This window comes from Lissotriton vulgaris, chromosome 6 (assembly GCF_964263255.1).
Source record: "Lissotriton vulgaris chromosome 6, aLisVul1.2, whole genome shotgun sequence".
Taxonomy (NCBI): Eukaryota; Metazoa; Chordata; class Amphibia; order Caudata; family Salamandridae; genus Lissotriton; species Lissotriton vulgaris.
Window position 1 is genome coordinate 1,122,154,639 of NC_141694.1, and position 23,274 is coordinate 1,122,177,912.

General features: G+C 45.9%; 1 protein-coding gene across 2 annotated transcripts in view; it reads right to left on the minus strand.

The window, feature by feature from the left end:
• Window positions 1-23,274, minus strand: part of FBLN7 (fibulin 7) — a 711,714-nt gene that overhangs the window by 288,399 nt on the left and 400,041 nt on the right. For both annotated transcript variants that reach the window (XM_086927208.1, XM_086927207.1), the window contains exon 3: window positions 10,642-10,815. In XM_086927208.1, the coding sequence (XP_086783334.1) occupies window positions 10,642-10,815 (174 nt within the window). The remainder of the gene's footprint in view (window positions 1-10,641; window positions 10,816-23,274) is intronic.

Sequence of the window (23,274 nt, forward strand, 5' to 3'; positions counted from 1 at the left end):
ATCCCACTTAACGCTCTGGAAACAACACCATGTCAGTCGCCCCACGTCAAGGCACTGTGCATCATGCATGACTCATGCCTTCCACTTTTTCAGATTGCCTATGTGCAGGGGCATAGTGAATCCTGCTCCACCCCACCCCTTGTTTTAGGAACTACAGCAATGGTGGAGTTCTTGATAGGTCTCATAATTAATGTGAAAAGGTGAGTGAGTAAGTAAGTGAAGGGATGGGTGGAAGCATGGCTGGATAGATGAGTGAAATTATGGATGGATGGATGAGTAAAAGGGTGGATGACGGGCGAGTGAATGGGTGGATGGATGAGTGAAATGATTGATGGATTGATGAAATGATAAGTGAAAGGGTGGATTGATGAATTGATAAGTGAAAGGGTGAATGGATGGACGGATGAGTGAAAGGGTGGATGTAAGGCTGGATGAGTGAGTGAAAGGGCGGGTAGATGGACAAAAGGATGGATCATTGAGTGAAAGGGTGGATGGATAAGTGAAAGGATGAATGAATGATAGGTTCAATGGATGGATTCATGAGTGGATGAGTAGATGGACGGGTGGGTGGATGGAAGGATGGATGGCTAAGTGAAAGGGGAGTTGAAAGAGGAAGGGGGTTGGGTGAATGGATGACTGGGTGGAAGAGTGGATGGAAGAGTGGATGGATGAGTGTATGGATGGATAGGGTGAAAGAGTAGATGGATGGATGATGGATGAGTAAAAGGGTGGATTGAGGGATAGATAAGTGAAATGATGGATGGAAGGAAATGTGTTGGATAGGTTTGTAAACGAATATGGACATTGTTGGGCACACAGATGGAAGGACAGAATGAAAGGTGAAAGACTGAATGATGGATGAAAGTATGATTACACGTTGTAAGCCCCATTATCTTAAGCAACATTTCCTATACACTGACTTTCCCATTTATATGAGTGATTGTCTCTTTACAATATGTGTGTGTTGTAACGCACTCCAAAACTCTGCCCCACATTCTTGGGATGAGTAGCACTGTAGAAGAAATTAAATACACATGAGAGAGGGTCTATGTGAAGATGAGGGGCGCCATTGGAGGGTGGTATCAATGCTAGACTGGCGAGACCGGGCATCAGGTGTTTTCTCTGGCGAGCTGGAAAGCTGGGGTGGTTTTGTTACCACAAAAAAACCTGCACATTTGCTTAAAGCTGCGCGAATATATTGACAAACCATGAAGTGCACAATTGTCTCAACCTAATATAAACTTATTTTCACTTGTACTTTAGTGGTTGTCTAATTAATTACTTACATCAGAGAAGGTTGTGCAAAAGAATATGTCTGTAAACCTTACCTTTTGTCCTGAATTTTGACCCGCTGTCCTGAATTTTTGTCCCGAATTTTGACCCTTTGTCCTGAATTTATTCACTCACTGTCCTGAATTTGGACCCATACCAGTTGGCTTGTAAATCTGCCCCATAGCGTTCAGCTTTTGGGATGCCAGTGGGGTCATTTTAGGGTTCAGGGTGGGTATGGGTTTTGGGGTGGCAGTGATAATTTTAGGGTTTAAGGTGGGTATGAATTTTGGGGTGCCAGGGGTCATTTTAGAGTTCAGGGCGGGTATGGGTTTTGGGGTGCGAGGGGAAATGTTAGGGTTCAGGGTGGATATGGGTTTTGGTGTGCCTGGGGTAATTTTAGGGTTCAGGGTGGGAATGGGTTGTGGGTTGCAAGGGGGGACCTTTTAGGGTTCAGGGCTAGTATGGGTTTTGGGGTGCCAGGGGGACAATTTTAGGGGCCAGGGCGGGTATTGGTTATGGGTTTTGGGGTGCCAGGGGGCTAATATTTGGGATCAGGGAATGTATGAGTTTTAAGTAAACATGGGTGAATTTTGCGAATTCGCGATCCGTGAATTTGCAGATTTGTGAATTTGCAATCCGCAAAATTCGCGAATTCGTGTGAATTTGCAAATTTTTATATTTTTGCGTGTTCGCGGGTATTCGCGGGGTGCTTCGAGTGTTCGTGGGGCGCTTTGCATGTTTGTGTTTTTTTTTTTGCCTGGTTAATCACTGCCACCCTCTTGTTTCTTATGCCCTTCTGCCCTCTGTACCACTCGTTTCTGTGCCCTTCTGCCCTCTGCCCCACTCATTTGTTGTCCCCTTCTGCCCTATGTCCCACTTTTGTGCCCTTCTGCCCTCAGCCCCACTTAGAATGGCGCCAGCAAGCTGCCAGGGCCATTCTAAAATAGTTACAAAGAGCTTCAACAGGAAGCACTAATAGATAAAGTAAAGCAGGCGCTCGAGTTGAAGGTCAAATTAAGTTACACAATCATTATTCACCCCAAGTTTGGGGTGATTAATGATTGTGTAACTGAATTTGAGCTTTTGTAACTATTTTAGAATGGCTCTGGCAGCTTGCTGGCGCCATTCTAAAAGAGTTACAAAAGTCAGCTTGAACTTTTGACCCAATCCGTTCCGCTCGCGGATTTTGCTGGAAATTCGCGAAGCTCGCGGATTGCGAATTTACCGAAAATCCGCAGAATTCGGAGGGGACCGGATTTTCCGCCCATGCTTAGTTTTAAGGGGCCAGGGGGTAATATTAGAGTTCATAAGTGTGCTCTAATTGTTGTCCAGCTTCAAATGCAGAATTCACCACTTTTTTTCTCTTAGCTTGGCCTGAGCATTACCCGATCCTGATTGTCTGCCATTTTAGCACCGCCCCTATTGATTAACATTAGCCACGCCCCTTTGTTTGCCAGTTTAGCCCCCCCTGGAAAAATTTCTGCGGATGCCCATGCTCAGCAAGGCACTTCTGTGTTGCCTTTTAACTGCAGTTCAACGCCTAAAACAGCATTTGTGTCACAAGTGTGACAATAACGTCACCAGCACGTGACTCTTGCTAATCATGGAGCTGCTTACTTTGTTCTCATTCATGCAATGAAGCGCAGCACTTTTTAACGCGGGGATGCATTTCCTGAATGATCGTAAGTCTGGGCCCCAGATTTACCTTTGACAGACAGCTACATCCTACTGCTAGTGGAGCACTTAGAGCACGCTGGGCAACGGTCTTTGAATGCCACCTACTTGCTATAATCATTCTGAATTTTCCCCAAGATTCTGGAGGTTTTTTTCTGGCTGTCGAATATTCTCCATCCCTTTTATAATGTATGTTTTTCGCTAAGTATTGAACCATTTAGTCCACAAAGTGCTTCAATACGGCCTTTGTCCTTCCACAAACTGAGACCTCATCCATTCGCTAGTCCTTAATTTACTTACACAGTTCTTAGCACACACGTATAAAGCCTTGTATTCTCCAGAAGCAATATTGGTTCGTCAAGCGAGTCATTTTCCATTAAGTTCTTTTAAAGCATTTTGTCTCAATATCTCCTATGCTTCACGTGCCTTTAATCACTAGCCCCCCCCCCCCCCCTTAGGCTCCAATTTATGCTGCTATATGTGCTGACAGACAGCTCCTGGACACAGCTGGCAGCATCATCCTCTATAATGACTTCCATTGTAAACCACGACATTCACCGGTGAACACACCTGTAGAACCAACAGTGCACACCTGGCTTTACATCATTCCCCAAACATTTTTAACTCCTGCAGCAAGTGTCCTGGTGCATTTTTGTACACTTTGGCCGATTTCTTACAAAGTCTGCCAGGTGCGCTCAACAACTGTACCTTTTGGTGACATGCTGCTGTCAAACAAGCCTCTTCATTCATGCAAACACTGGCCTGGCTTTTAAGGCAAAAACACAAAAAGGGATGAAAAGAATGGCTGCAAATAGACTAATCAAAAGAAACACAATTGATGGACGGAATGCAGAACAAACCAAAACATGCACCCCCAGTCAAGAGATCTGGGTTGAATCCATCATTCTTTTGCTCACCATGCCACCCCAGTTTAGACCCAGCCATATGCAAATCAGTCAGTGCCAGAAACATGCTCCTCTGAATAAACCTGAATAAACAAAGGCTTGATGTCATATATATAATAACATTCTCCATGTTTCGTGCTGAAGCCCCAATTAGGCAGTTATTATGTATTCTATTGTGATATCTTAGTCGCCAAGCGACCAAAAAGAAAATAACATCTTGCATGCTGAATTTAGCCCTTGGTCTGTGTTCAAGGTATCTGATATAGTGACTACGAAAACCAAACTGAGTTCAGGGAATATTGTCGGGTGTATGCACATAAATGAATGTGAGTCAAATGTCATTGTGTGAAAGGTGAAATAAGGCAACTTAAGAATGTGTGCATACAAAATTAAGATTTCTTAACCGGGCCAAATCCCTCCACATGACACCTTCTGCTTGGGTATAAGACGATGAAAATATAGATATCTAACTATAACTCTGAACCTATGTAAAAGCAAAAAAATACTTAAAATAATAAAAAGACACCAGGCAAGTTAGAGGATAAAAGTATACATTAAGCCATATTTTAACTCCTTCCATGCTTGTGACGGTACCACTCTGTCACGAGCCACTTGCGCGTTGTGCTTATGACGGAGTGGTTCCGTCCCGCCGCGGCTGCTCCGCCCATGAAGCACTGATTCCCCGCCTGTGTGGGCGAATTAGTGAGTGGGCAGAGCCGTGACGGAACCACTCCGTCTTAAGCACAGCGCGCCCGTGGCTCATGACGGAGTGGTTCCGTCACAAGCATGGCGGCGCCGCGCGACCACCCCAACCCCCCAGCGCTGCGGCGGAATTACTGCTGCGGCCAAGGGATTAGAAAACTAAAATTAAATTGTACCATGTGTTAAGAGGTGGTGCATAAACCAATGAAAAACAATTAAGGATGTTAAAACAAGTCCCAATTAATGAATGTTCCCACAACTCGAAACAGCCAATTTGTTTATGTGTTCTGAGTAGTAGACAAAAGATTGCTTTTCCCAGAAACTGCAGATGCACACAACGCATCAGGTCTATAGAGCAAAGATGTACCTATTCATCCATCTCAGCATTCTCCAAGGTAGGAACAGCTGATGCCGGTTCCACAGATGATGAGCCAGGATCCAGATCACCAGGAGACGGAGCATCTCCGGAGGGCCCGTAATATGCCTTCAGGAGTAATGGCAAACACGTGGTACAACAGTACAAATGTGCCATTAATGGGCCCACCAGTATGGCAATGTCCGAAGAGTTAAACCAATTGCAATCCCAAGCATATGTCCAGGGCACACTTGAAAGCGCACAACAGACAGTAGAAAACGGGCTGCATGGAGTGTAGCCAGACAGGCCTAAAGGACAAGAATGAATGGTCATTCAGATCCCAAAGTAAGAGTGCGCTAAAGCACTGTATCATGTGTTCACAACACAGGAGCACATGTGGTAGTGCTATCCCCATTTGGTCTCACAATGGGACATCCAGTGCACAGCAGAAAAATTAAAAGCACAGTTGACACCTAGGAACCAGACATGCAGCAAGCCTGCAAAGGGCTTCCAAACACGGAGTGTATGAAAGATAGAATAACTCAGAAGACTCCCTGGAAGGTGCTAACCAACCCAAAGCTAATTGACTTAAAGTGTGCTGCTCCCGCATATTAATCATGTTAAAAATACAGTGCCCAAGCTCCCCAAAATGGTGTGGGATGTTAGTACGGAGTAGCGACTGTGCCTCAGAAGAGGGCTTTGCAACTTGAAGATCAAATGGCTCTCTTTCAGATGTTAAGGCAACATCTTTCTGGAACAATAAGGCTGTTAGTCTGGTGAAAGTGTATATCAGAAGTGTGAGGTTATGCACCGGATCCTTTGTGAAGAGTAGGATATTGTTCGCATACATAGACATGAGCAGTCTCCCAGTCCCCAAGTACAACCCCCTCTGCGTATGAAACTGTTGAAGATATCTGGTCAAGGAACTCATAGTAGAATAAAAAATAGAGGTGAAACGGGGCAACCATGCTTTATTCTTCGGTCTTTATTCTTCTTATACTATCCCGTTTGTACATACCCTAGCCACTGGCTTGGTGCATAACATAGAAACTGCTTCCAGAAATGGTTCCCTATTGCTGTATCTGCGCAATGTAATCAATATACAAGGCATTGTAGGGAGCCTCAATCTTTATCTGTGTCTAGGTAGACTGCTATGGATCATGATCAGGATTAAGATAGTGTAGTATTGCAAAAGTGGTGCGTAAATTAACTGAGGTAGATATGTTTTTGTCAAAAGCCCGAATGGAAAGGGTAACTGTAACCGCCATAAGAAGAGACAAGCAATTTGACAGGACACTTGCCAGTATTTTTAATTTCAAGGTTCAAGAGTAACGGCAGTCTATCTGAAGAACACTGAGTGGGGTATTTTCCGAGTTTTAAGAGTATTGTGGCAATAGCCTCATGCATTGGGGAGGGCAGCTTTCCAGGCTTTAAGGATTCATTGTATACCTGTAAAAGTTGTGGGGCTGCCAGTAAGTCTTTGTATGCCTTACAAAATTCTGAGGTCACCCCGCCCATGTCGGCAGCCTTGCCACAAGATCTGGAGTATAATTTGTAGCCTCTATGCCTCTCAAGTAGCCAAGTTTGCATTCAGTCAGAACTCTCTCCCTCACCATATCTTCAAGCTTAGGTAAATGTTCCCAGGAAAGCTAACTCTCTTTTAGACTCTCTTTGTATTATAGTACAGGCCACAATCTCTAATTTCTGAATATCGTGCTCTGTTTGTTCTAATAGTGTCCAGATGCTTCTAAGAATACATGCTTTTTGGCAATAATTAGTCCCCTAATGTAGGCTTTACTGTCCTCCCATAGTGTTGAATTGTATGTCATCAAATCTATATTGTGATGGAAAAACCCTGTTACTGCAGTGCGGACTTCTTTAAAATCAGATCTAGTGGGAAGTCTGCTTGGAATCTCCAGTGGTGATCTGGTCCTGGGGTCTGCAAGTAGCATTTTGACAGGGGAGTGATTTGAGAGTGTGCATGGCATTTATGCTGTCTCAAGAATACATGGCAACACCTCCTGCGCCACCAGCCAATAGTCTATCCATGAAAGTGTACAATGTGGAGAGGAACAGGAAGTGTATTCCCTTTTATACCTGTGCCGAGCCCTCTACTCATCAACCATGTCTACAGTGTCATGGATGTCCTGTACACTTCAGTCAATCTGGCATTATTCTAGGATCTATCTAGCTCCGAGTTCAGTAACAGGTTAAGATCTAAATCTTAGATGTGTAAATCAGTATTGTCAGTCAGTCAAACTAGTCTTTATTCGGCCGAAGCCATAAAAGCACAAAGATCAAGAAAAACATAATACATAAAGAAAAGTCAGCACATATATGACAGAGTACACTTTTAGAAACTCAGCTACATAGACAAAGAATAATCTAGCACAAAATCAGTTTGGGCGTCCTGTGTTTCCATTTGATAAACATAGAACGCCCAAGCAAATGTCAGAATTGTGTATGTGGTAAATACAAGCATCCAGTTAAAATTGCCATCATACGGTTTATTGCAATAGAATTTAAAAAATATTTTAAAATCAAGTAGCATATTATGTTCATAAAATATATAAAATCATCCAGAAGTCTCATACATTTCCCTAATGTAAAAAGCTGATCTGATCAATTTTAACATCGCATAACATATTTCTTGGGACCCAAACCACTGCAGGAATATTAGCCCATCCTTTTAGTGTCTCAGTTTTGACTTGCGCGATAATGGGTTTAAGAAAGAGTATTCGGCCCTGAGAACAGAATGCAAAACAAGGTACGGTGGGTAGTGGATTGTGTAGGGATGCAGTCAAACCTGCAAGGTGGTAAGTCCTGCTTCCAAATCCCAGGTGAAGGAAAAGCAAGTTTAAAGTGCAATGTGTTTAGTATTCTCATTTCGTATCATGTTGAAAATATCCTCAAACAATAGGGCCGATTACGATGAGGGACAGGCTGAAGTCCATTAGCCATCGTAAAGGTGATCGGGGCCGTCCGCAATACATGCAGCGGTTCCGCACACCACATTAAGATGCGACCGCCTCCAAGGCGGTCGCATCTTGCATTTTTAACTTTGCGGCGGGTGCTGCTGACAGCAACACTCGCCGCAATGTTGAAAATGCATGTTGTGCATTTCAGTGCACTACATGGCAGGCACCACACAGTGACTGCCACTTAGTGCACTGAAATGTGGGGGGTACCATGGGTACCCCCAGTGCACATATGCCCCCCCCCCCATTTGGGGCCTGCAAAGGGTCCCCAAACAGGATCTCCACCAGCCTTTTCATGACGGTGTCGTCATCATGGAAAGGCTGGCTCACAGCCTGCATCATAATATGGTGGACGGTGCCTGCTAGGCATCGCCACCATTTTATGCATGCAGACCGCTCTGCCAGGCAATCAATCTGATTGCCTGTGACGGTTCCGTGGCAGACAGTCTTTCCGTCCGCTACGGTCGCAGTCTGGATACCCCCGCCATCTTAATTTGGCGGGCAAGTTGCGGTCCGATGGCAGAAGGACCACCACCGCGTGACTGGCGGTGGCGGTCCTTCCGCCATCGTAATGGGCCCTGTATTTCTTTTTTATGTCTATCTGCATATGTTATCACCTTTCTGTTGTTTTTTTAGGCATCTGATGTTCCAGGAAAGAAGGTTAAATATTTTACCCGGATTTGTCATGAAGTCCAAACTTCAAAATGGCCTTGCGGAATCTCAGGGGCAACATGCCATATCCCAAATATAACATAAACCAGCAATTCTATGCGTTATACAAAATCCTTCCCTCCTACACCCACATTGGGCTTTCCAATCATCAGTGCTATATCCCCGAAAGGAGCAACTGTCACGACACACTAGGCATTCTTGTTGTGAAAGGTGTAGATTACGTCTGATGTTATACCAAAGAGATGAACACCATATATGTATGCACTGCTTCAGAAATCTTTACTGTATGAAAAAAGTGTTACAAATGATTACTTCCCTATACACTGCTGCATAAAATTAATAAAAGATTTGAAGAAAAAAAATCAGTGCTATATCCCCAACTCAACCATAATATCCCTACTTGCCAATAAATGTCACAGTAATATTTGCCAAAAGGGGCGTGGTATGCCCGCTAGTGACCGAGCTATTCCAAGAATGTAGCTTAAACACATAGAAGAAATAATGTGTTCTCGGTGTTGACCATGCTTATATGATAGCCATGACCTAGTGCAAATAGATGATGAGGCGTGTGGGCCTCCTTCACAGCCAGGAGCCACAAGTTGCAGCAGTCATCCATATAGTGTCCTACTGAACGTGCAGATATAAAGTATTTTCAGGTGCCAATATATAATATTCCTCAGTCATATCTCCTCAACCAGTCTCCGCATTGTTTTCCGAGGCAGTTTTCAACTAAGGGGAATGTTTCTGCAGCTCTTTCATTTTTTGCAGAACATTGGGGCCACTTTGGTATCCAGGAAAAATTATGCTTTTCCTACCAGAATGAAGTTTAACTCCGCTGGATATAGAATGCCATATTTAAAGATTTTTGTTCTGATGTTCGGTGGCCTGGGTCCTAATTATCTGTGGACTTGCTCAACGTGAGCGGCACTTCTGTTTGTGCTATTTTTAGTGTGAAATTTGTTGCTGACCTTCAAAATTGATGCTAGGATGCATTTCGCACTACAATATAGTGCAAAATGCCAAATTTGTGTTTTTTTTCCTGAAACCTTGCACAATAATGCAAAGGAAAGTCTTGCAAATTTGATACACCACCAATTTTTAGTCTATGTAACATCTCATCCCACATGTTCCGTTCCTATGGCCAGTGTTGGACTGGCACGTAGGGCAATCCGGGCTGGTTTGAAAGGTCGTTGTGTGCGGGCTGTTTTTTGGGCTGTTTGTGTTCCTGTTTTATGGTCTGCTGGGCCGTTTAATATAACTGACTTCCCTGAACTAAAACAAACACTGCATGACAGAAGCTTAGATCTATACAGGTATCCATACCTTACAAAGCACTTATGCAGCATTTCTTTGCACATTCAAAACTATCCCAAATTACATAGATGGGCCACCTTTTTAACTATCTGATTCACTACAGGGGGGTACTTGTATTTTGGTGCACAGGCCTATTTTTAGTCCACTCCAAACCTGCTTGCAGCAAGCATTTGCAAAGCCTTATTCATAGGAAAGTATGTTAACACATGTGTAACTAGGCCTCCATAGGTAGGTAGGCCACAACACTGAAAATCTGAGCACTAAAGGCTTCATGTAGAGACGTTAGGTGGGCGCTGCATATTCCCCAATATCTGGAGGAAAGTCTAATTATAAAGTAGAATCCTCCAGATGATTTTTTTTCCGCCATAGGATAGTATAGTGGGGGAAATCCGGTGGTGGAATCTACTCCAAATATACAATCTCTTCCAAAAATTGGAGGATTTTCTGTTCCATCAACTTCTGTGATGAGGAAGGTAATGTAAGATTACCATAATTCTTCTAAAGAGTGCTCATTCTATTTTTTCCAGCATCCGTCTCCCTTCTCACTTTTGGCAACAATCACATTGAACCCACCCAGGCTATTCAGGTCTCTTACAGGTGCTTTAAACTTTCAGAAACATTGTGGATTGTTGTAATGTGGGACGGACAGAAATATGTTTTTTTTCTCGTTGTAGTCCGGTATTTGGCATTGTTCCAGACAAGACCCTGCAGGTTCAAAGCACAAGCACGTTTCTCTATATATTGTGTCTATAATAAGCCTGTCACATACCTTTACAATGTGGCGCATCCCCAGTCCAGCTGCCGTTGGGCTGGCACGCTCTGCTGCTCGGACCAATGAGCTGGAAGCCCGGGTTGCACGTGAAATATACATCATGATCCACGGTGTATTTAGCGCCAAACTTCTTGCCATCGGAAGGGGCCGTCAAAGCGGGACAGCTCACCACTGTGAACAAAAAGAATGATTTATGCGAGTTGTTAGTCTTGTTTGTTGTGTTCATCAATGTTATGCAAATGCTATGTGCATTCATCACACTGTACTGTTTTATGTCCCTTCCCTCTCCCCGTACCATCCCTCTCCCTGTCATCAGCTGAGCGTTCTGGAATGTTGACAGAGGCCAGCTGATTACCTGAGTGATAAGACGTCTCCCCGCGCTTCCCTTCTGACCTCAGCTGTGTTGGCGATTCAAGCTTCAATAAGGCCCTTAACTTCAACTGCTTCAGCATTTACTTTACATTGTTATCTATCGAATTTCGACTTTGTGCCACATGAGGTGCCAAGGAAGTATGGGAGACTATGAGACTACAGCTAGTTTGCTCTATGTAAACCTCGAAGGCATAATATTGCGAGGTCATAATAAAGTGGTTTTCCCACAAAGAGAGCAGTCCATGGGAATCAAAAGGTTTAGCGTTAAAGTTCCCAAGTGCAAGAAAAATATGGCAGTATGTAACTCATGCATTTATCTGGTACCTAAAATGGCAGATATGTAGTTTCCCCTGGTTTGATGCTTCTAAAACAGCTAAAATGTATGCAAGCGGTAGAAATGTTTTCCGGAGACCAAACCTCTGGACAGGGTCATTGTCCTTATCAGGCAAACATCCCAATTGTATTACCTTTCCTACAGTTTATAATATTTACATGTTCATATTGTTTAATTGTGCCTCACCTCTGTCGATAGGATGAATAATTTAATTTCTCTTCATTGCAAGGCCTGAAGGCCAAATGCCATGAAAGGCACAGCCAGAACTTGCCTTATTGCATTGTGGATCTTTTAGTTTCATATAGTACAACACAAATGGGCCCAATCTCAGCAAAGTTGGCTAAAAAGTCTTGTCTACTGTGTTGCACATGAAATACTGCCCCTTTTCTACTATTTTTATTTATTTATTCGAAAAGTTTTATAAAGTGCGACCATGACCCTTGCGGGTATCAGAGCGCTGAACACAGAGGCAGGAGCATGCATGAACTCAGAACAGTTGAGGTCAACATTGTAAAACAACAAGGAGTAAACAATCAAAGTCAGATACCGGGTAGAGGATTCCCTACTAGTTCAATTTTCATATAGTGCAAAATATTTCCTGTAACGTTCAGTGAAACAATCATATAGTTGCTCGTCACAGCATAGTAGAGTAAAAGACAAATCTGTAATTGGTCCACAAAGTATTCGTCAATTTTAGTTCCGAAAGGGCCCTAGAGTAAAATAACAATTTAACAACCAATCAAAATACGTAGCGAAAGATACGTTGGGAGAAATGTCAAATCTGTCAACAAGGGGACTAGAGAAATAGTACATTAGGATGCAGTTAATGTCCACTCAGGAAAAGTTTAGCTGCGAAAGGGAGACCTGCTCCGAGCCTCAGCCATTGTGAAGGGGCAGGAAAGGAGGTAAGTCCTGGCATAGATCGCATATAACAGTTTTTTTTATCTTAAAACTAAAATGTACTGTCGGCATGGAGTCCTTCCAAGACTGTAGACCCGGTATCCACAGACTGAGATCTTCCAGAAGTCCTATGATTAGAGGCTCCACGCCATCACCGAGAGGCAAAACTGAGAGCGGGGAAACACTTTCTGCGGCAGTGACGAACACAGAGATAACTGTCAAAAGCTATTATTGCATCTGATAACATGGAATGGTCCACCACACAATCCTCAACTAAACATTTTAGTTTAGTCTAACCAGTTATGTTTTACTTTGCATGGCACCAGATGCTTCTGTTCCAGAAGTATAGGGTTGGGACAGGTGGGGTGGGGAGGGTTGGGACCGTTGTCCTCTGTTTAATTTTATGTTGTTATTTGCCAATGTTACTCTTTTTCACTGTTTGCACCTCAACACCTAACCATCACTTATGTGCCACGCTCACGCACCGCATAGGGCGAAGAACACAACTGCATCTGCCCCGGGGGTCTCAATGTCCTATCTTCTGTTCACCCCATACTCCTGGTATGACACGAACACTCACTAGGGGTAAACCCCTTCAGATTCTGTCTTGGAATGTAAATGGACTGTTAGACCGCATGAAACGGACAGCAGCCTTTAAATATGCCCAGAGACACGCCCCAGATATACTTATGCTCCAAGAAACCCACTTCCTGGGACCTAAATGCCCCTTCCTGGTAAGGTATAGCTGTGATAGGGTATAGCACTCTGGGTTTGAGCCAGGCTCCTGAGGGGTTTTGGTCCTGCTGTGCCGAGCCTTTCCTTACATACCCAACCACATCACCACAGATCCTCAGGGCCGATTCATCAGTATGTCCAGGATGCAACAAGGGGCCACCCTTATCTTGATATCTGTATACATCCCACCAGCTACGTTAGCCTCCTCTCTGCGTCACTTCACTAAAATTATTACTGCCTTACTCATGGGTCAGACTGTGACGGTGATAGGGGGGATTTTACCACAGTCATGAAACCCTTGTTCGACACAACTGGCACACCCACTCACACTAGAATAACAAATGCAAAGAAACTGGTCAACTGGGCAGCTGCCCTAGGCCTATGCGATGGTTGGAGAACCTGGAACCCCTGTGTTTCTCAATGCACCCATACCTCAGCAGCACATCATACACACTCACAAATTTACATGGTCCTCATGCCTGCCTCTGAGTACCAAAAGGTATCAGGCGTTGCCATCCTCCGATGGGAGGATCTCGGACCACTGAGCCCTGCTTTTACACATAGGCGAAACCCCTGATACGCCTGGCCCACTATGGTGACTAAATGCCTGGTTCTTGCAAGATAAGGAGGTCAAGAAAGCGATAGGGGAGTGGCTGCATCAGCACTTCCTTACTAATCTGGGATCGGCCCCTCCCCCTGTACCCTCTAGGAGGCAAGTAAAGCTAACATCCGAGGCATTGCCAGAGGCCAGGACCAGATGCGCCGGCGGGCTCGGGTCAGCCATATAACCCTTCTCGAGGCTCAGGTGACACAGCTTGAGACAGCCCCTAATTAGTCCCCAGGCGATCATACAGACATGTAACTCACAGTAATACACGAAGAAATTAAACACATCTCCCTAGAGTCAGCCAAGATGCTGTAGCGTTCCTCGGTAGCCCAAGTGTATGGAGTGACAAGAATGGGAGGCTGCTTCACAGTTTAGTCTCTTACCTCTTGGCCAATTGAATAATCCCTGAAGTCCAGGACCTTTCAGGGGTCATTAGGCCCACGTCACCTGCAATCGCACAGGCTTTTGCAGACTACTACTCCCATCTATACTCTGCTCACAAACCTGATGCTTGCCTCCCAGATATACTTAATCAGGTTGGCGTCCAGTTCCCCTGCCTCGTGGAAGCCGAGGCGGCAGATCTTGACCTCCCCTTCACCTCAGAAAAAATACACAACGCAGTCTCTTCACTAAAAGTGGTGGAAACACCAGGGCCTCCCGCAGGAGTACTATGCCACTTATCGGGACCAACTGGTCCCCCACCTTGTTGAATTGTTCCGGCATGTTGCAGAGACTGGGTCCTTTACCCCAGAGACTAATGTGGCAACCATAGTGGTGATCCCCAAAACCCAGCCCGCCTCCTCTTCTTGCGTGGCCTACCGCCCCATTTCCTTGATCAACACTGAGGTGAAGATCTATGCCACGATACTGGCCCAGGGTTTGCATCCACTTCTTATCAAGCTAATTCACCCAGACCAATGTGGCTTCATGCTAGCACCAGCACTAGGCACTGCCTGAGGCGCCTCCATCTGGCTCTGGTGCATCGCCAAAATCTCAAACCCTACCTGACGCTTGTCGACTTTGAAAAAGCCTTCGATAAAGTGGACTGGCTCTACCTGGAGGAGGTTCTAAAGATGATGGGCTTGGGTCAACAATTTACACGCTTCATTCAAGTCCTTTACTCCAACCCCACAGCCAAAGTGCTCATTAACGGAGCCCTGTCAGATGTGTTCACCATCCAAAGAGGCACGAGACAAGGATGTCCCCTCTCACCTCTCTTATTTGCACTGGCAATGGAGCCCTTTGCATGCCTTATTCGGTCGGACGACATGATAAAGGGTTGGGCTTGGGAGAGCCACCGCTTTGACAAAATTGCCATATACGCGGATTATGTCCTGCTTTTCCTGCGGACCCGGTCGACTATGGCCCCAGATGTCTCCAGGCCGTCCAAACCTTTGGGAGCATCTCAGGATTTTGGCTTAACCTGGCAAAATCGACCTTAATACCCCTTCATCCCTCCAGAGAATGATTCTACTGGCAAGCATCCATCCCCATCAGGAGACAATCCTCCAAATAGCTGGTTTAGGGAGATGGACGGCGTGGCCAAGAGATTCCTGTGGGGGGGGGGGGTTTAAGCATCGCCCTTGCCCGATGTTAGATTCCGCCCTTTGATAGCGGCAGGGGCATGATTGACCTACATCTATACTACAAAGCTACCTGACTCTTGGTCCTAAACGACTGGTTCCCCAGGGGCTGGTCTGACCCAACCTATAAAACAGAGCTCAAAGACCTGGAGTTTCCCCGCTTCAAGCATTCCTATACAGAAGCCCAATACCAACAGCAATGCCACCAATCACTAGGGAGGTCTTGTGGCCTGGCGCACAGCCCTGAGACACAAAGGTTGGGTCCAGAAACTTAGCCAACAGACACCTACCTGGCTTGGCAAGTGGCTGGGCGAGGTGGCAACATTCAGAGGTTTCCCACGGTGGGATCACATCAGCATATCACTGCTGGGAGATGTTTGGGTGGGGGACCACATCAGAACCTGCCTAGACTTGCAAGGGCGCTACAATCTACTTACCTCACAATTATATAAGTACCTGTTTTTTATGTCATGCCCATGGCGCACACATTTCCACAGGTACGACACTCCCCAAATTCATCCCACTAGAAGCTCAGGTCATGATGGGAAACCTGGGGAAAGGGGGGGTGTCTCGGATATACCGTACCCTGATTAACAATAGCCCAACATCACTCACCCCACTTAGGACCCGGTGGGAGGGATGGTTGGGCCCCTTGGTGGAAGAGGACTGGCGCGACACCCTCATGGCCCCTAAAACCATTACAACCTCAGCCAGACTCCGTTTAATTCAACTATACTACTTACACATTGCCTATCTTAGCCCAGAACGTCTTTACAAAGCGGGCATGCACCCCTCTCCGGGTTGCACGTATTGCAGCCACGAACCAGCAGATTTCTACCACATGACCTGGACCTGCCAGCGTCTGGCCTTATTCTGGGCTGCAATGGAGTCCGAGCTCACGCACATCCTGGGCAGGCAAATTCCCCATGATTCCACATGACTTCTTATGGGGGTTATAGATGGCTTGGACGGGTCCCGATTGGACAGGGTGTTCCTAGGAACAGCCATTCCAGTAGCTAAACACAATATTGCCGCCACATGGGCACAACCCAAACCCCCAAGTGTAGCCAGATGGCGCCATGGAGTGGACTGGTGTGCCGCACTAGAGAACCCCCAATTTGAAGCCCGGGGTTCTCCTGCTAAATACCGCAGGGTACAGGGTAAATTGACGAACGAATTAGACTGATTATTACTGATCCCGCTTACGTACATGAGTTTATAAGTTATACGGCGGGTGTGGGCTGGGGTGCATACCTGTTTCTAATCATGCAAAGGTAATCAGTGATGTTGCGAATATGGTGGTCAAATGTATCCAGCTGCTTCTGTATGTTTAAAAATCAATACAGTTGTTTATCCAAAAAAATAAGATTTAAACAGCTGATGGCAGTCTGAACTTCAGGCAACTAGCAGCAAACAACATACAGAGTAGCCCATCAATGTGTACATCGATGCAGTGTATTTTTAAGGCAGACGTTCACCTGGGTGTCTAGGCAATGAACAGTATTCAGCATAAAAGAACTGCCGAACTCCATTTTCTAAGAGAAGTTTTAAAAAAAGGAGGTACTCGAACTTTGGAAAAAAATATACAGTGAACAATATCAGTGTTTTAAAATGGAGCTTGAAAAAATAATCATGAGATATGATTCAGTAGCTACTGCTGACGGGCTGGGCGCTGGTTGGGGTCATAGAGTTTATTTTATGGTTGCTCTGTGACATTACAATCTGAACTTACAGAGGCACCTAGAGGCTCCTCCTTTCACAGTATGCACTACTTAAGATTGAAATACTGCATGGATATAAAACTACAGAAACTCCCAAACTTTGGACAAAGCAAATGCTAGGGAAGTCAAGATGGAATTAACAGCTGCGGCTTTTCATCCCTGTGTTGAACCCCTTTTTTGGCAATTTTGGCTACTTCTCGCTTAGGCCGCTATACATTATTTCACATAAGGTTTCCATGCTAAATTTGCACCCCTTTTTCGCGAGACTATGGGTATTTATTGGACTTGGCCCTTTTTGCAGGGTCATCCCTTAACTTTTTGCCTTCCTCCTATATTTTTTCTGACTTGTTGTTGGCTATTTTATGACTCTGGGCATATGCTCTCCCTATTGTAAATTGATGTATGAATTGGTGATTTCATTAATTGACTGATTTGGTTTACTTGTCAGACCCTAGTACTGTGCACTGAGTATGCCCAGGGCATGTATATCCAAATGCTGCTAGAGGGCTTGCAGAATCGGTTGTGCCACCCAAAGAAGCAGCCTTGTAAAATGTGTCTAAGGTCTGCCATTGCAGAGCCTGTCTGCAGTCTGGTACTGTCTTGCTGAATGGGCAGGTGCACCCGCTTACCAGTCCCTAAACCTTCCCTTTTCTTCATATCAGACACCCCATGCTAGGCCCAAGGGCAGGGTGCATTGTAAGTATAAGGTAGGACAAGGCCTGATGTGTGTGGCATGTCCTAATAGTGAATTACAGCCATTTTCGTTTTTTACTATTGCAAGGCTACCTTTTCTCCATAGGCCAGAATGGGCAGTCAGATTATTACATCTTATAATCCTAACTGACTCAGGGAACACGGTAGAAATTCGAGTTTAGTATGCCTGAACTCAGAGTGATAAAATATATTATTTAGTCAAGTTGGTTTTAACATTCTGTGTTTGAAAATACCACTTTCAGAAAGTAGGTATTTTCTTCTCTAACTATCTAAAGCCTGCCTCTGCTAGATTGTGTATTCCTTGTCTGGAGTTTGAGTGACAGGGCTGGGGGATTCCAAGAGACAGAATGAGTAGGTCCAGTGGTGAATAGAGAGATTTGCATCTAGATGGGTGGGAGGAGTTGCACCTGGGACCTGATGAAGGCTGTGCCTGCCTTCCACAATGCTGGCTCCACCTCCTGTGGTGAGGCTGATGTCTCTGCCCTACACTGTGAAAGAAGAGAAGGAATCATGTCAACAAAGTGCTCCAGGGCTGTGCTTTCCCTCCTCAATGCTGGTTCCACCTCCTGTGGGATGTCTGATGTTTCTGCCCTGCACTGTGAAAGGAAAGAAGGAGTCTTGTAAACAGAGTGCTCCAGAACTGGTTTGGACTGGGCAAAGCCCTCTGCCCTCAGAGGACAAAGGATTTTGGGGTATAAATATTGGGATCCTGATCCCAAAACATTAGATCACTCTTGGACTACAAGAAGAAACCTCTGCTGAGGAGAGCAACCTGAAGAAACCGAGGAGAGACTATTCCGAAGCTGAAGTGCTGCTTAGGGGATTGGCTTGCAGTGGTTGCCTGACTGTCAAAGAGAGGAGACAGAGCGTTTTGTGCTTTACTTTCAACTTGTGAAGGATTTCCAAGGGCTTGGAAAAGAGCTTGCCTCCTGCTGAAGTCTCAGGGACAACAGAGTTCAAACCCCAGCTCCCCAGAGTTCTTTGGAAGTGCCTGCTGCTGTTTTGCCATCTGAGGGACTGCGTGTTGCAAGGAGCTGGAAGCGCGAATCAAGAGGAAGAAGCCTGTCGCCGTCGCTGCAGCTGCCGTCGCAACTCCGAAGGAGGGTGTCTCCGCTGTAGCTGTCGTATTACACTGCATTGAGAGAAGTGTCTCGCAATGAAGAGGAAGCGTGTCGCTGCTACTGCCATCGCAACTCTAGGGGAGGGTGTCGCCGCTGTAGCTGTCGTATTGCACCGCATCAGGAGAAGAGTCTCGCAACGAGGGAGAAGCGTGTCGCCGTCGCTGTTGCTGCTGTCGCATCATAGATGCCGGCGTTGTAGCTGTCGTATTGCACCGCATCGAGAAAAGCGCCTTGCATCCCCGGAGAAGCGCACTGTCACGGTTTAGGTGTGATAGACTTGGACTTCATGTCCCAGAATGCCTGCGGGTGTGTCCGTTCTTTGTGTCTGTTCGGTGGTTCCCCCTCCCTTTTCTATAAGTGCCTCACTTCCTATACACTCGGGGCTTGTCACCTGGAGTGTTAGCCTCCTTCGAGTTCTGAGTATTGTCTACGTGTGCCAGTGATTCTATCTTGGTCCGTTTCCTGACTGGATGCGTGTGCGGGGTTTCCGACCTTGCTTTCTGTTCTCTCCGCGTTCGGCAGGAGCCGCGCTGAGAGTCAGAGGAGACGCCTGCAGAGCCGCGCTGGGAGTCAGAGGAGACGCCTGCAGAGCCGCGGCGTTCCTCCCCTTTGACCTGTTGTGCCGTTCCGAGCAGGAAGACTCGAGCAGTACAAGTCGTGCTGAGAGCGGTTCCTTACGCTTTTGGATTTTCCTTTTGTTCTTCGTGGGAGCCGTGACATTTCCTAGGAGCAACGGTTCCCGGATTGTGTTTATTTTCCGAAGCCTCAACTTTGCAGTTAGGGTGGACATCCAGGCTGGGTGTCAGTTCAGAAGTGGAACTCTAACGACACACTAGGAGGCAAGTGTATTACGTTATGGACGAACACTGGACCTATTAAGGTATTTTTCATCTTTGAAAACACCAGTAGCTGAAAAGATCCAAGCCCTATGCTTTTTTTGGGCTTTCTGTTAAGACATTCATTCTATACAAAACTGTGAGGTGCTGCTGGTGCATTTTCTTTTCTTCTATTTTTTTTTACTTTATTTTTGCTACTCTTGGATTACTTGGATGTTTGTGGCAGCTTCTATCAGTGAGTGTCGTGGTGAACTACACTTATAGTATATGTCAAGACCAAGAACAGGGGGGGGGGAAGTACTTACAGTGTTTTTTGTGTATTTCTGCAGGTACACAGATTATAACCCTGATGTGAGGGTCCCACTGTCCTTCTGTGCTGTAGATGATTTCTGGCTGCCAGTCCTTTATATTTTATTTCTCCACTTTTCCCCTTCCCTGGGTGGGGTTCTCTTGGTGAGGCGTTATCTGAATCACTCACTTGGAGCTCCTTCCCTAGGGAGGAGTGAATCTAGCATCTGCCTCGCTCCCGCAGTGTCTGGAACTACAGGTGGGTCAATCTGTTTTATAGTGTGACAGAGTGACAAGCCCAAGTTTTCAAAACGGCCTGAGCGATGGATACTAATACGGTTTTGACTACTTGTTGGAGTCCCTTACAGCATTAATACTGGAAGTGGATACTTTCAGAGGAGAGAATCAGGAATTGCGGAATGAGGTTAGTCAGTTACGAGGTGAAATAACAAGTTTGACTAGGACTAGCCCTTCCAGTTCTAAAGGCGCCCCATATATCAGGCCCGCAACCCTACAGCCTCCCTCTCAAAACCCTTCCCTCTTAGCTCAAGGGACGCAAGGCCCTTCCACCATACAGGTTATTCAACCAGTGCAATTACCGTTAGCTCCTCCTGAGAGGTTTTAGGAGATCCTAAAAAATTTGGTACATTTTTAGGGCAGTGTAAGTTACACTTCATGTGCAAACCCGCTGTCTTTCCTGATGATTATTCCAAGACAGCCTTCATGTTATCTTACTTAGGCGGCAACGCAGCCACCTGGTCGTTCCCTCTTATTGATAGGAATGATCCAGTCCTAGCCAAGTATGACGATTTTTGTGAAGAGATGCGCAAGTTATTTGACAGGAAGGCCCATATGCTATCCTTAGACAGAGAGCTTATTACACTTAAACAAGGGTCACAGGATTTGTTAACATATATAACGAACTTTAATCGTCTTGTTGTTGAGACTGACTGGCCGCCTGCCAAAAGAGTTTCCTTGTTTTATCAGGGATTGAGAGGGGAATTAAAGGATGTGCTGGCTCAGGTGGTGAATATGCCGTCCTCATGTGAAGAGCTCATTGACCTCACGGTTCAGTTGGATCATCGACTGCAAGAACGGAAAGGCGACAAACATCGTTACGAACTGAGATTCCCTTTGTCAAAACCCAAACCAGTGACAGAGGGTGCATCGACTCCCGACACAACTGAACCAATGCAAATAGGAGGAGTAAGAGGCCCTCTAGGTTGGTCAATCTGTTTTATAGTGTGACACGCACCGCCGTCGGAGCTGCAGCCTTCGCATCGTGGATGTCGGCGCTGTAGTTATCGCATTGTGTGGAAGCCTCTCACAACATCGGAGAAGAGTGCCGCAGCCAAGGCTGCTGCTGTCGCATCGCTGAACAAGGGTGTCCCTGCTGCAGCTGATGAATCAAACCGAGACTCCTCGCAACCTCGGAGAAGCGTGCCGCATCAGGAAGATCTTCACGTCGTTATTTCTTTGCACTGGAACTTTGCCGCATTTCCATTGCTGCAACATTACTTGTTGTGAAAGCGCAACGCATTGTAAGGTACATTGATGCAAAGTGTTGCATCTCAAGAACTGAACTGAACTAAGCCAAAACTACCATCTTTAAGTATAGTATTGTGGATTTTTGTTGTTTATGGTATTGTGTTAAATCCTAATAAAGAATACTTATTTTTAATATACAACTGTGTGGTGCCCATCTGTAGTGTTGTCACTGGGTTACTGAATGTGGTCACAAATGCTTTTCACACTGCCTCTGAGATAAGCCTGTCTGCTCTTGCCAAGCTACCAAGGGGGTGAGCAAGGGGTTATTTTAGGAGTGTACCCCATTACCCTGACTAGAGGCAAGGGTTCCTATTTGTCACAAGTACCTACCTGTGCCAACTAGAGACCCCCAAATCTAACATTGGTGGTCAACTGTGAGGATTCTGGACTTGCATTTGTGACTTATGTACAGTGATTTGTGAACAGTTCTTAGTGAGTGCAGACCATAACGCCACCACATACTTTTTGGTAGATTCCTTTTTGGGGATTTGCTATTTTTGAAAGATGCCAAATTCAGTTGTCTTGGAGAGAGCAGAATCCATAGCCTCTATTGATTGTGAATGGGAAGAAGGACAATTTACAAGGCACTGAGTGACTGGGTAGAAGCAAGGAAAACCCCTGAGATTGAGGAAGGGGATGAGAATGCAGATGTGCAGCTGGAAGGGCCAGGAGAAAAGAAAGCACCTCCCCCGCAGTTAGCAGTGCTTCAGGCAAGATTCTGTCTCCAGAGGAGCGGAGGACAGAGAGAGATCTAGGAGGCATGAAATGGAGATAACCAAGTTTAAGGTGAATAGCTAACTGGAGATAGAAAATAGGAGACTAGACATAGAAGAAAAGAAATTGCAGTTTGAGCATGACTTGATAATAAGGAAATTTGATATGGAGCTCGAGAGGCTTGAGGCCATGAGTGTCTAAGCCCAGCAACAAGAAATGTGTGTAGCTCAGAGATTGAGCTTTGCAGAATTGGAGGTAGAGTCCAGCTCAGATGGTGGCAGCAAAATTGAGGTGTCTAGTGCTGATGGAGCAGTACATACACCCAGAGATGTGGCGCCTGACTTGAAGGAGGGGTCAACATACACCAGGAAGTTCAAGGGCATGAGCTAGCTCCAGTAGTGCGCAGCTTCCCTGAGGAGACTAGGGTAACTGGTGCAGGGGTTCATGGTCCTAGTGGTGGGAGGGACACTCTACTGACTCTAGATGAGAGGTGCAGGGAGAGGGGTTCCCCCAAGGTTAAAGTCCTGGTATGTGAGTGTGAAGACCGCCCAGAAGAGTGTGGGTTGGATGACAGAGACAGTCTGATACTGTCTTGCCAATCTCAGGAGAGTGGTGTGGAGTACGTGTGCGAGGCACTGGTTTGTGAGGTGAAGAATAGTTTGGTTAACCCCTGTAGGGGGCTGTGTGATCCAATTATGGGAGAGCATATTGTAAGTCCCTGTTTTCCAGAGCTATCCCAACACCTGTTGGAGAGTGAATTCTCTGACTCCAGGGAGCTCACATTGGAGGCAGACCTTTTGGTGGATTCCAGAGGGTCTGGAGAGGCATTGGGGAGTAACTCTGTGGAGAGTGGCTCAGGTATCTTCCAACCCAGAGTGGTGGAAGTGGTGCAGAGTAGCCCAGCTAGGTCCCATTGTAGTGGGAGGGGTGTAGGCCCTCACGCCCTGTCTCAATGGAGAAATAGTGAGTGTGGGGCTGAGTGTCCCCAGGTGCCCGAAACCCAGTCTCAGAGCCTGGATGGTTCTTTCAAAGGAACACCAGGTAGGGAGCCTATGCTGTCCTGATGAATGAATGACCATGGTGACACCACTTCTGTCTTGGGGGATCTTCGCTCACTGTCAGATGGACAGGGGTCGGAAGATCTGCGCCGGGCAGAC